This window comes from Pituophis catenifer, unplaced genomic scaffold (genome assembly GCF_029215685.1).
Source record: "Pituophis catenifer annectens isolate HBS135680 unplaced genomic scaffold, rPitCat1.0.hap2 SCAF_8, whole genome shotgun sequence".
NCBI lineage: Eukaryota > Metazoa > Chordata > Lepidosauria > Squamata > Colubridae > Pituophis > Pituophis catenifer.
The window spans coordinates 69,790,923-69,804,895 of NW_027256888.1; the positions used below are offsets into that span (position 1 = coordinate 69,790,923).

Sequence of the window (13,973 nt, forward strand, 5' to 3'; positions counted from 1 at the left end):
AGTTTCTTAGAATTAAGGCAAAATACAGGTAATGCTTGATTTACAACCATTCATTTAATGACCTTTCGAAATGACCGTTTTTTACTACGCCAGTCAGTTCTCAGGTTCAAAGCTCAGGTAACTCTGCATCAGCAGACCACAGGTAGCTCACCAGCAGTTGCATTTTCAGGTAGATGTCCTCCATTATACTAAGCTTGTGCCAGGTGTCTTCAACGAGAAAGTGGCGTCGTACTTTCAGAGTAAAGATAGCGGGTTTTGGAGGGTCACTATTTCTCAGCCCCAAACTGATGAGCCATTCAAGAGAAGCTAGGCATTTTAAATCCTGGAGAAGTCCAAGGGGAAAAGAGATAAATACTGATAAACAATTTTCACATTTTATCATAGAAGAAATGTAAACAAATCAAAGGAAACCTGCTTTTAAGGCAATTCTGATGATGGCGTTTACATTTAAGCATTTTCTCCCCAAATAACCTAAGAGCGTTCAACCATTTCTTTAAAGGTCTATAGAGATTCTCAGTCATCCAGGTCATGGTTGTCCCAAAGGTGCTGTTTTCAAGAAGCAACGGGACTTTCTGATTGTTCTTTGAGGATGTCTTCAAAGAAAGTCTAGTTGGCCTCTTGAAAAAAGCACTTTTGGGAGAACCATGAGCTGGATGACTGAGAATCTCCATAGATATTTAGCTATGCACTTTGAGATGAACACTCTTCGAATGGTGCGGGAGTAGGAACTGATTTGCAGAAAAATTTCAGACTACAGGAACCATTTGCGCTTCAGTTTGAGATGCAGGCCTCAACAACTCTCTAAAAGAAGGCAAATGACCAGCTGTTTGCAAGGAGTATAAATCCTTCCATTCCCCACCATCCAGTCAGAGCTGAAGAAGCTTCTTGGATGAGAAGGAAAATGTCTTCAAAGGAAAAACCAGAAAATCCAGTTGCCTCTTGAAAAAAACAGCCCCTTGGGGACATTTCCTTAAATCTCCATTCGCAAAAAGCTAGCAGAGAAAGATGGTAGGAAATGAACTAAAATAAATATGATTTGGAGCTTCCTTAAATGAGCCCTTAAGAAACTTTACTTATTTTATTCAAAACATTTTTACACTGTGTCCAGTGTCCAAGACCCATGTACAACTGCTTCTGAGGCCAAAGTCCTGCAGGATAAAGGGTTGCATGGGAGGATCCAGCATTATTCATTTGCTTGCTTCTTTGTGTTGTTTGTCTTCACAGGTAGTCCTCAACATTAGTTCGTTTAGTGACTGTTCAAAGTTATAACGGCACTGAAAAAAGTGACTTGTGACCGTTTCCCCCACTTATGACCATCACAGCATCCCCATGGCCACATGATCAAAATTCAGACACTTGGCAATTGACTCATACTTATGACGGTTGCAATGTCCAGGGGTCACGTGATCACCTTTTGTTACCTTCTGACAAACGAAGTCAATGGAGAAACCAGATTCACTAAATAATCGTGTTACTAAACCACTGCAGTGATTCACTTAACAATTAGGAGCCTTGGTGGAGCAGTGTTAAGTAGCACTTAGCTGCCAGCTGCCTGCAATTACTGCGAGTTCAAATCTCACCAGGCTCAAGGTTGACTCAGCCTTCCATCCTTCCGAGGTAGGTAAAATGAGGACCCGGATTGTGGGGGCAATAAGCTGACTTTGTATAAAAAAGAACACCGCTTAGGGGGGGCTGAAAGCCCTACTAAGCAAGTATATACAAAAGTATGAAGGCTATTGCTTAACGCATTGTAAGCCGCCCTGAGTCTCCGGAGAAGGGTGGCATATAAATCGAACCAATAAATAAATAAATAAATAAATAAATAAATAAATAAATAAATTGCAGCAAGAAAAGTCAAAATGGGGCAAAAGGTCCTTAAACAAATGTCTCACTTAGCAATAGAGATTTTGGGCTCAATTGTGATCATATTACTGCTGATTATGGGGGGAGGGGAGTTTACTCCATATCACATTTTGAATGGTGCAAACATAAACAAACAAATAAATAGGGTGCGTCATCCATAAGATATAAAGAGGCTCATTGCTAAGGCTCTAAGTCATGGGTGTCAAATTCGATTTCATTGTGTTTGACCTTGGAGGGCCGGGGGGGGGGGGTTGGGGGGATGCATGGTCATGGTGGGTGTGACTGGGGTGACAGTGGCCCAGTGGCTCCCCGGCCTGCTAGAGGCCGGGGAGGCCAAAAATGAGCTTGGGGAGGGGGCTCGCGGCACCTCAGTGCGGGCTGCTTTTATTTATTTGTTTGTTTGTCATATTTCTATGCCGCCCACTCTCCCAAGGACTCTGGGCGGCTTACACCAAAGACAGTATACTAAATAGCATATTGCCCCCAACAATCTGGGTCCTCATTTTACCCACCTCGGAAGGATGGAAGGCTGAGTCAACCTTGAGATTTGATCCGCTGATCTGCTGAACTAGCAGTCAGCTGAAGTAGCTGCAGTACTGCACTCTAACCACTGCGCCACCTCGGCTTTTGGCCAGCAGAAGCACCGTGGGCCAGTCCTTTGATATTTACAGGCCGGGCCTGCGGGCCAGATTTAAGCACCCTACGGGCCAGAACTTGCCCGTTGAGTTTGACACCCCTGCTCTAAGTCAACCCTTGGCAACTTTAAGAGGTGTGGACCACAATTCCCAGGATTCCCTAGCCAGCATGGATGGCTGGGGAATTCTGGGAACTGAAGTCCACGCCTCTTAAAGTTGCAAAGGTTGAAGAACACTGCTCTGCACAAATGGCATGCCACCTTCCCCAAAGCAAATTCCTGATTAGTCTTTTCCATTCCCCTATCCGAAGCCCAATTTTTTATTTTTATTTTTTGCACTGGAAAAAAAAAATTGCACATTCTCTTGCAAACAAAAGATTCTTTACCTCTTGTAGAGCAAAGGACCCGTAATAAAGTATTTCCTTCTTGATTGATACATTGTAGACAAAAGGAAAATAGCAGAAAGAAATTACGCTGTATCCTGGGATATTCTGCATGTTGCAAGGGGGAAAAAATGGAAATCTTTTGAAACAAAAGAAAATCTCATAAAACCTTCTTCGCTTCCTGACTGCCTTTGTCCCTTTGGCTTCCAACCTGCATCAATATACTTTTTTTGGTATATTGCGACAGCTAAACTGTGGAATTCAAATGTTTTCCAATTCACCTCAAAAATAAAAACAATGAACCAAAGAAAAGGTTTAAACTTGGGCACAATTAGATAACTGCCATGAAGGAAAAATCACAAATTCCCCAATTCTCTAATTTAGAACTTTTCACAATTCCACAGCAAAGCAGTCCATTTCACCTCTTAGGCAGGCTAATGTGTCATATATAGATAGTCCTCGACTTACAACAGTTTGTTTAGTGGCTGTTCAAATTTACAATGGCACTGAAAAAGTGACTTATGACCATTTTTCACACTTATGACCTTTGTAGCAGCCCCATGATTGTGTGATCAAAATTCAGATGCTTGGCAACTGGTTTATAGTTATGACTGTTGCTATGTCCCAAGGTCATGTGAATATCTTTTGTGACTGTTGGATAAGCAAAATCAATGGGGAAGCCAGATTCACTTACATACATACATACATACATACATACATACATACATATACATACATACACACACACACACACACACACACACACACATATATATACATATATATACATGGACATTACGGATAGTCCTTGACTTACAACAGTTCATTTAATGACCGTTCAAAGTTACAACAGCACTAAAAATGACTTATGACTGTTTTTCACACTTACGACCACTGCAGCATCCCCATAATCTCACTTAACATGTCTCACGTAATAACAGAAATTTTGGACTCAGTTGTGCTCATGACTACCTGTACTCAGAGAAAAGCCCTGTTCAAGCATTAAGAAAATAAATCTGCGAGTTTTCACAGTGATAAAAACACAACAACAGATCCAATCAACGTGAAATCTAAAAACAGATGGAGCCAGGCTCTACTGCTCAAAAGAGAGAGACAAGCAATTGCTTAGATAGGATGGGAAGAAGGAAGATACACAAGAAGTTTTGATACTGTTTTCTTTATAGGGAGCTTGCTCTTGAAATTCAAGAAATAATACTTATTTGTAGTTCTTGAATTTCTTGTTAGTATTCATAAGTGGTTCTAGTTCAGCCTGCAGGGTGAAAGCTAGCAACTGGACTGTACACACAATAGCACTTTATTAAGCCACATCCTTTGACACCATTCCTAGCCTTGTCATGAAATAATCAGAGCTTCTCGCAAAGAGAGAATTGCTCCGCACTCCAGGCTCCAGAAGAAAAGCTCGTTGCGTATCCATTGGTTTACATGTGAAATGAGCCAGAAACTTAGCAAAAATAAGAAATGCGTAATTCCTGTCTTAATTCAGGAAAATTATGGGATTAGAAGCTACAGGGAAACAATCTAAAAGTGTCTTGGAAAAGAGGTTTAAACGTTGATCTTTAATAATACCATTTTTGTTCAATGAAATGTTCTCCTCATAAAATGCATTAGATTTCTTAAAATGATAATTGTTCTATGCTGAGATGTTGAGATTCTAGAAAGAGTGCAGAGAAAAGCAACAAAGAAAAGCAACAAAGATGATTATGGGACTGGAGATTAAAACGGTTGGAGGAACTGAGTATGTCTAGTGAAAAGAAGGACTAGGTAGGATGACATGATAGAAGTGTTCCATTATTTGTGGGTCTGCAACAAAAAAGGAGTCAACCTATTCTCCAAAGCACCTGAAGGCAGGACAAGAAACATGGGTAGAAACTAATCAAGGAGAGAACCAACCTAGAAATAAGAAGAATGTTCCTGGCAGTTAAAATAATTAGTCAGTGGAATGGCTTGCTTCCAGAAGTTATGGGTGCTCCAACACTGGAGGTTTTAAGAAAAATTGGATAGCCATTTGACTGAAATGGTATAAGGTTTTCCTGCCTGGGCAGGAGGTTGACCTAGAAGTCCTCCAAGGTCCCTTCCAGTTCTTTTACTCTGTCCTGTTCTAATATGGTAAGCAAAAACCAAACCACATTATGGATTAGTGTGACGTTTTAACCCAGGTTTCTTGACCAAAATACTTTCAACTGAGGAGAAATGGTGAATAAAGCAAGAATATATTTCAATTACTATATGCAAGGACATTTCACCTCTGTCCAAGCTTCATGAGCTCTAATACTTTCCTTCTACACAAGGCCAAGAGACCATGTAAAATGATACTTACATCACACAACTTCCATCTCCAATAATCTTCTTTTATGTCAATTTTTTGAGGAATTTCATCTATGCAGAAGGCACTTGTTTGCAATCGGCATTTAGCCTCCATGTTGACCTTGAAGGAAAATATTTATAGGTCAAAGCCATGGATTTTATAGCAAGAGGCAGCACAAACTCTCCACAATCACTTCCAACTCACCAGACATACCTTATACAGCATTTTAAGCACTTCGAGGGTATCATACCATGTCTCGTCTTTGGGATAAAGGTTATAACAAGGCAACATGGATGACACATATGTCTTCAACATTTGAACTATTTGCTCTAAAAATGGACCTGGCAACAAGGACCAATAATTTTCTGAAAGAAAGATATTTTCAAGTCATTAAAAATATAGACAGAATCAATCATATGCTAAGTAAGCCAAACTGAGGAAAATCCTTGACGAGGCTACAGAAGAAATAAGCAATATTTTGATGAGTAGAAAGTCAATCTTAATTGTAGTCTAGATTCCAAGATTAATGTCTATAGGTGAAGAACAATCAAGAAACTACAGTGTTACCTCGGTACCCGACTGCTTCAAAACTTGTTGAATTTGGTACTTGATCTATTTTGATGAGAAAATGTTGTCCAGTACTCGGTGTTCATTTAGTACTCAACACGGTACAATAGGAAGAGGGGGATGGCTATGGAGAACCGGCAGGAAGTCAACCATGCTGGAAAAGTGGCTGATTTAGGAAACGGGACAGACAATAAAGTTATTCCAGGCCAAAAGAAAGGGTCACATGATTTGTTTGGGACTCTTCCATCACACCTTCTGGAACGAATTAACAATGTGTACCGAAGTAACACTGTACACAAAAGTAACCCCTTGTGTAGTACTTGGTTTCTTCAGCATAACATTAATCTATATTTAATAATTTTAATGGACTTTTAATGTTTGTATTATCTGTATTTTATCTTGGCTGTTCACCGCCCTGAGTCTTCCGGGAGTAGGGCGGTATAGAAATTTGATAAATAAATAAATAAAATAAATATATCTAGCCAGACTAAAGCACTTATGTACATCAATATTAGATGTATCTGCTGAACTGCCAGGAGGGTTTCAACTTCACCCTGCCTACCAAAGATTCCAAGCTATGTTGTCTCTTTGCTCCTTGGCAAAAAGAGCCCTCCCTCCTGTAACTCTGGACTAAATTCCACCACTGTATTCCTTGACGGTAACTTGCGCCTAAGCCATTTAAGGCTTTAAATAGCATTGTGAGTGCATTGCAGGTCACATTTTAGGTCTTCTGAAATTTTTTTGATATCCTTAAAGGCTGTCCTATAAAGCATGGTTCTGAAAACCACTGAAAACATGGCTTTGTTCCCTGGTCTAGGAGTAGGGTGACTGTTGAGGTCCCCTCATTTGTTTGCTATTCTTTCTGGGGAATGTTTTGAGATGTTGACTTTCTCATTTCAGATATCCAGGATTTTTTCATTTTTTTTCTTTCCTTATTTTATAATGGAAGTCACTCAGATTTAGATGGCTTCAAAACAAACAAACAACATTTGTCACATAAAAAGGGAATACATAGACCGGATAGCTATCTTGAATTAAATAATCTCTGTGATACCTTCTATGCTTATGGCTCTATTGCTTTTGCTGAGAAAATGTAGAATTCTCTTGAGCTGGGAGACTGAGGAATGTAATATATGAATGGGGGCACGCAGGATGTGTGAAAAGAGAAAAGGAGAATTGTTCCAACTCACCTAGAATTTTGGAGGAGTCCTTGCTCAGACCTGTAACAGCTTCAGCAAACCGTATAGCTAGTGTCGGTATCGAGTGTGCTTCAAGAGGAACACAGCACTCAGGCACCAGAAGAAAAATAGCAAGAGCTTCTTGGTGAGGAGAACTCCATGGAAGAGCAGGAAGTAGGTGGTCCAATAAAGAAAAACAGATCTGTTTAAAAACAGTAGGGATGGTTGGCTAAGGATCTATCTAGTTTCAGAAGAAAAACAGATATGTAAAGAGGAACGATTGTTGCCCTGCCCACTCCTGAATTGCAGCCCATTATGGTGGGGCACCAGGTTGCATGATCAGACATTGCTTTGCCAGGACTGAACTTGTCTTAACTGGGAAGATATTGAAAGGGCCTGCCAAGAAATACTATTGTCCCATGAGGTTGAGGTTGAATGGATCAGGTAGCAAGCCTTCTCAGGTAATTATGCTCTAGATAATTTGACCCATAAAGCTTCGTGTAGTCACCTTCTGCTTGGGTTTCCATAATTTTATTCTGCTGTGTTTTTAATCTTAGCTGGGCTGTGGCATCTGTTGGGGTAGGAGAAAGTGGATGAGCTTTTTCTTAATATTATTTGTTGTTTTTACTCTGTAGCACTCTATGTTGACATGGGCTATGGATGGAATGGAGTATATCAGGACAGGATTTCTGTGTAATTGGAACTCATGAAAAGGCAGAGCTCTCAATTCCACGGGGAGATCTGCAGCAAATTCTTACAGAAGTTGCATTCCAACTGAAGATAATGGTTATCCGAAGGCATCCAAAGCTAGGATGGGAAGCCAGGTGCTCTCCCCGTGTTCTAGATTAGAATTTTGGGTTTGTTATCCTTTACCAAGATTGTTAAGACAATCTTCACACAACTGGAAGTACCACTTGGGGGATCAGGATTATATATCAGTCCATCTATGGATTTTCTCATCTGATCACATACCGTCTAATGTGGAATAATCCCTATATAGAAAGAAAAATATTTTTTCTTTACCTGCTCAGCAATCCAATCTTTCTCAGTAAGTTCCTTCAAAACTTCTCTTGCTTCTTGCAGATTCACGGGGATATAACAGTCCATTGACACATCAGATCTAGGAGGAAAAATGGAATGTCCCTTTTCTGAGGAATGTCCAAAGCTCAATCACATGTTTCTGAATGCTACCATTCAGAAATTTTATACAGTGACCACCTACATTATATTTCCTAGCTTTTGGGCATCAGATCTTCCAAAGAGAAAATTGACTTATCAGGATTTCTGCAGATGTTAAATTCACTTGGGTTACACTAGTATAGTGATCTCCAACCTTAGCAGCTTGGTGTCCCAGCTGGGGGAGGAGAGAGTGGTGGGCCAGGGCATACATACACACAGCTCAATCTTGCACAAAATGAGCTGCACCACACATGCTGCCAGAATGTCAACTGCATGAATTGAGCTGCGTGCTTGCATGCACGCCAGCCCACCACTCACAAAGCCTGGTTGCAAATAGGCCACAGAGAGGTAGTAGGCTGTGGCCCTGAGGTTGGGGATCCCTGCACTAGTGAGTCAGGACTTGTTATTCTCTCCTGAGAATCCAACCGCACTGCTACATACAAGGCAGGCTACTCACCTTGTTTGTAAAAAGCTTGCTGTTAAGCAAGGAGGCGAGGAAAAAATTTCTTCTATCTCCCTACCAAAAAGATAAAAAGAAAAGCAATTAATAAAGCCATAGCATACCAACCCAGCTTTATACTTGCTTGGAAATAACTCTGTGTTCAACGTGAGCCACAGTGGCGCACTGGTTAGAGTGCAGTATTGCAGGCTACTTCTGCTGACTGCTGGCCGCCTGCAATTTGGCAGTTCAAATCTCACCAGACTCAAGGTTGACTCAGCTTTCCATCCTTCCGAGGTGGGTAAAATGAAGACCCAGATTCTTGGGGGCAATATGAGTTCATCAACTTCCATGTAATTCTTGACAAAGTTTACTTTCCACATATGTTAGTGTACAAATCTGACATCTTGTACCTCTTTTCTTCCCTTTGGCTAAAAAATTTACCATCAGCTATTACAGTATATCAGAAACAGATATAATCAGAGCAGAATCAGAAAATTTTATCCTTCACTGATCAGCTATCTGCTGATAGGGTGCAATCAGACAGACCTTTCTCTAGGACTAGAATCAATGGTGGGATTCAGCCGGTTCTCTTCAGATCGGGTGAACCGGTAGTGGCGACTTCAGGAGGCTCCGCCCACCCCCCCCCAGAGGTAATACACGAGTACTGCGCATGCACAGGAGGCTGTGGGCATGTGTAGACGAGGCCCGTGCGCTCACATTTGTGAACCGGTAGGGAAGGTAAGTGAATCCCACCGCTGACTAGAATGTTGACTCATCCATCTGCTGGAGAACAGTTTTCAAGTCCAAAGATAAGAACAAGATGGAACATAATATTTTAGAGTATTTATAAGCTATTCATTCCCCTGATGGCTCAAGAGTGCTGTAATGGTAAGTGAGGATGAGAGACAGAAAGAAGAGTTGCAATCGAGAGAACAATCTAGGGAGCTGACTTTGCAGAAAGAGTGGGGGCATGGCAAACAGAATAATAAAGTAGCAGAGTTGGAAGGCCTGCAAGGTGGATCTGGCCCGCGGGGTGCTTAGATCTGGCCCATGGGGCCAGCCTGGAAATAGCAAAGAACTGGTCCACGGTGCCTCTGCTAGTAAAAACGGGCCAAAATGGGGGAGCGCCCCATTTTCACTGGAAGAGTGCTGCAGGAGGTGTTCGTCCCATCTACTCTCCTGGCCGGCCAACGGAGGACAACTGCAATGCTGATCCAGCCCACAAAGTAATCCAGTTTGACACCCCTGGTCTAGGGAGCTGAGCTTGCAGAAGGAGTGGGGGCATGGCAAACAGAATAACAAAGTAGCAGAGTTGGAAGGGACCTTGGAGGTCTTCTAGTCCAACCCCCTGCTCAGGCAGGAAACCTTGCAGGAAACAGCTAGGGACCTTCCCTCATTTTGAAAGTCTAAAGGCGAGGATGAGGGAGAGGTTTACTTTAAGATATGCAAAATTCTGCTAATGTAGCTTTACAATAGAGATACTCCTAGTCGTGCTTCTTGCCTGGAGTACCACAAAGGGCTGATAGATGCTTACAGAAATACAATTTTCTCATTAGAAACAGGCAATACATGTAGCAACCTTTTAGCATTCTGCTGTGCTTCACTTCCTATTTCTGCTGACTTCCATTTCTCAATCAGTCCTCTGTCCAGCTGGCTGATCCTAGGCAAGACTTCCAAAGAGGTGGCTGCATTAGCGCACGCAGAAGCCTAAACAAAGAAAAACCCTAGTGAAAAAGTGTTGTTGCTATCTCACATAACTGATGCTTCATAATATAAACCTTTGAGAAGGCAGAGATCTATGGTCACTTCTCATTCATGTCCCTCTAGAAACTGGGGATGCAACTTTTGGGAAATTGGGTTTGCAAATATCATTGCAAGTTGACAAATCATCCAAATGTCTATGTAAAGAGAAGAAACTTTTGTATGCAGTCAAAGAACACATTTCATTTAGGCAAGTTGGTACTTATTAGAATAGCTGTATTCACAAAATGCAGGTAGTCCTCACTTATAGAATCTTCTATAATCTATTTAAAGTGCTACACAGCCTACTACTAGTAACTTAGCTTACTGGTAATTTGATAAGGATGTTGAAGTCAAGACAGTTTATAAAAGAAATAAAAAGATTACCTGAAATATATTGACAAAGTTGACATGTGCTCCAGCAAAAACTTTGACTCCCAACAATTCTACAATGATATGAATATAAGTGTATTATTATTACAGTTCATCTCACAGTCAGACAGATGTTATTATTATTGTAATAAGTACAATATTTCTGTAATTTCTCCTCCTTCCTTTCTCTTGTGATTTACAGTGTAACTTTATGCGGGTGCTTTTGAAAGTTCCAGAAAGAAATCAGCTGCATCTTATAAATTCTTCATCCCTCAAAATTCTTTTTCTTCATTAAACTTTCTAACATAAACATGCAGCAGCTCTCTTGTTCTCCACAAAGAAAAATATACATTTTCTTTTCACGACAAACAGGAGGATTCTGCGCTTACTCCAATCATACATTAAGTTTAATTTTCCAGCCAGAATGTTGTGCATATTAGATTAGAATTTCAGAATTTACTGTATTAAAAAAAAAACTTTACGTATCCATGCAGTTCTCTATTTCTACACTCCTGCCAACTGATTAAAATGTGAGGCTTTACAATTACTACAGGTAGTCCTTGACTTATGACAATTGAGCCCGAAATTTATGTTGCTAGGCAAGATATTTGTTATGTAAGTTTTGCCCCATTTTATGATCTGTCTTGCCACATTTGTTTAATGAATCACTACAGTCTTTAAGTTAATAACATGATTGTTAAGTGAATCTGGCTTCCCCATTGATTGTGCTTGTCAGAAGGTCGCAAAAGAGAATCCCCATGATCTTGGGGAAATGTAACCATCATAAATATGAGTCAGTTGCTAAGTGTCTGAATTTTTATCATGGGACCTTGGAGATGGTGCAATGGTCGTAAGTATGAAAAATAGTCGTAACTCCCTTTTTTCAGTGTGGCTGTAACTTTAAATGGTCACTAAACTTTGATAAGTTGAGGACTATCTGTATATCCTTTTCCCTTACCAGGATAAATTCACATTCATCTGTACTCTTCCCAGTTCTTGTCACTCGGAGATGGCAGAATATCCTGTTCTGAACTTCAAAATATCCTGTTCTGAACTTCTAAAGCTGCCAGATAATCAATCAACCCCTCCAAATTATGACATTTGCTCTCTCAGAAATAAGAAAAAGCAGTCTCCTAATTCCCACATTTTAAAAATTAATAGAACCATCCTTTGGAGCAGTAACTTAGATCATGATAATACTTGGCTCCTGAAACTACTCAGTCCTGGGATTGGTTGCCACCTTAAGGCCCTCCCTCCACCTTTTAACTTCTAACTTATTTTATTTTTCTTTCTACCTGGCTCCTTTTACTAATTATGCACTGCATTTTTAAATGCTACGTTTTTATGCTTTTAACTGTACGCCACCTAGAGTTATCCCAGGGGTGAAATTCATTTCCTTACCAGTTTGCAAATGTGCACATGCCATTGTCTGCGCATGCGCAAAGCCTTCTGCGCATGTGCAGAGGCTTAAAATGTCGCAAAAAGCGACGTCATGATGTCCGTGCGGGTGGGCAGAGCCTCCCGCAGGTGCCACTACCGGTTCTCCTGAGCCGGATAAAACTGGCTGAATTTCACCCGAGTTACCCTGTGAATGAGATGGACAAATCAAATACAAATTTAGGTCTTGATTTAGGGTATAATCAGTTTTGAGTCCACCTTCAGCCAGGGAAACACATTGGGTGACTTAAGTCTATTAAGCCACTAAATCTCAACCCAAACCACTTTACAGAGTTTCTGGATGATCTTGGTGATTAAAAAAAAATATGGAGTTGTACTTGTATCACTTTAGACTTTTAGAGTAAAGCACAACACAAAAATCTAGAAAGATTTAACTTTAAAAAACCTCCATGAATATTTGATCAGAATGTCAAAAAGATCAGCGATCAAACACTGGATAAAATATACTCAAATCGAATATGACTTTTAGGTGTCACTTTTCAAAGAGAATTAACCATCTGTTTTCAAAGCCATGGGATGTCTTAAATGTGCTTAGATGTGCCTGTATGTTGCCCCTTTGCATTCTTGTATTAACACAATTTTGCATTCAGGATTTGTGTTTACAAAAAAGGTACCATTAGGGGCCAGAAGAGCATTGAGGTCAATACACTTTATTTCTTCCTGTCTGCTATCCGACGCCAAATTTTCCGCCTGCTGTAGGAGACCACGTCCAAAAGACCACAACTGCCCGGACTCAGAGACACAAAGAGTGTGATAACTGCAGAAAAACCAAAATACTGTCAGCTTTCCATATGGACAACTCTGCTCTCTATCTTTTTGGGATGGTTATGATTTAGAATAGCCACATTAATAAAAGTTTCCTAAATATGTCTCAGATGCATAGTTCTCTCATCATCGAAAGTTCCAGCCTCCAAAATGTTAGAAGGGCTCAATGCACTTTGAACGGATTTTGTTTTTACATAGGCTATATCGATTTCCCTTGAAAACTCAGGTACAACCACTCACATAGATGTGGAAGGAAAGAGATGGTACATACCTTCCACAGGAAAGGTGGGAAACTGGATCATCAATCTCATCGATTTTCTGAGGACCAGTCTTTGAAGAGTTGTGTCCTAGTTGTCCAGCACTATCATCTCCAAAGGTGAAAACACTGCCGCTCTATGAAGGATGTTAACAAATCAAGCACCATCAAGTTTTTTCCCATCCATCTACATTAGTTTTATTATATATTTCTGGGACTATATGTTGTTGTTTTGGAGAACAAAGGTTATATTTGCATGCAGATGTGCCTGACTCCAACTGCAGCCATCTGATTTTGCAACATGGTCTTTGACAGCAAGAAAAAGGAATCAACCAAAATAGTTTGAAGTTCCCCATTCTTTTCTTCACTTCCACACTCCTATGTTGTGGCCCTGCCCTCTGAGCCTATCTCATCGGAGGAAGAAGGCTCCGAACATGAGGGAGAGGAGTCAGCCAGGCCTCCCTCTCCAGGCCCCTCCCCTCTGGCACTGTCTCAGGTGCCGGCTGAGGGAGAGGAGATTAGCCAGGAGCCAGGTGTCTCGGATGAGAGCGAGGAAGGAGAGCCGTCGTTCCTGGATGCACGCCAACGAAGGCGTGATAAACAGTTGCAGCAGTTAAGGAGGCATGCTAGGGATTAGAACTGAGTCACTGGACCACACCCCAGAGACTATATAAGAGAGGGTGGTGGCTGGTAAAACTCTGTGACGAACAAAAACTAACTCTGGCTAGTCACTTGAACAACGCCTGAAGCTGCCGAAGGGATATTGTTTTGCTGGACTATTTGCAATGCATATGTAATTTTATGTTATCT

At 40.9% G+C, this 13,973-nt stretch overlaps 1 protein-coding gene across 1 annotated transcript in view; it reads right to left on the reverse strand.

The window, feature by feature from the left end:
* The window catches only part of LOC139320253 (probable E3 ubiquitin-protein ligase HERC6), a 43,708-nt gene that overhangs the window by 16,027 nt on the left and 13,708 nt on the right, over nt 1-13,973 (reverse strand). The window contains exons 6-16 of the mRNA XM_070948485.1: nt 13,179-13,300; nt 12,757-12,899; nt 10,700-10,758; nt 10,152-10,279; nt 8,588-8,647; nt 7,975-8,071; nt 6,964-7,153; nt 5,420-5,571; nt 5,219-5,326; nt 2,884-2,988; nt 152-322 (exon numbers count right to left, since the gene is read on the reverse strand). Coding sequence (XP_070804586.1) covers nt 152-322; nt 2,884-2,988; nt 5,219-5,326; nt 5,420-5,571; nt 6,964-7,153; nt 7,975-8,071; nt 8,588-8,647; nt 10,152-10,279; nt 10,700-10,758; nt 12,757-12,899; nt 13,179-13,300 — 1,335 coding nt within the window. The remainder of the gene's footprint in view (nt 1-151; nt 323-2,883; nt 2,989-5,218; nt 5,327-5,419; nt 5,572-6,963; nt 7,154-7,974; nt 8,072-8,587; nt 8,648-10,151; nt 10,280-10,699; nt 10,759-12,756; nt 12,900-13,178; nt 13,301-13,973) is intronic.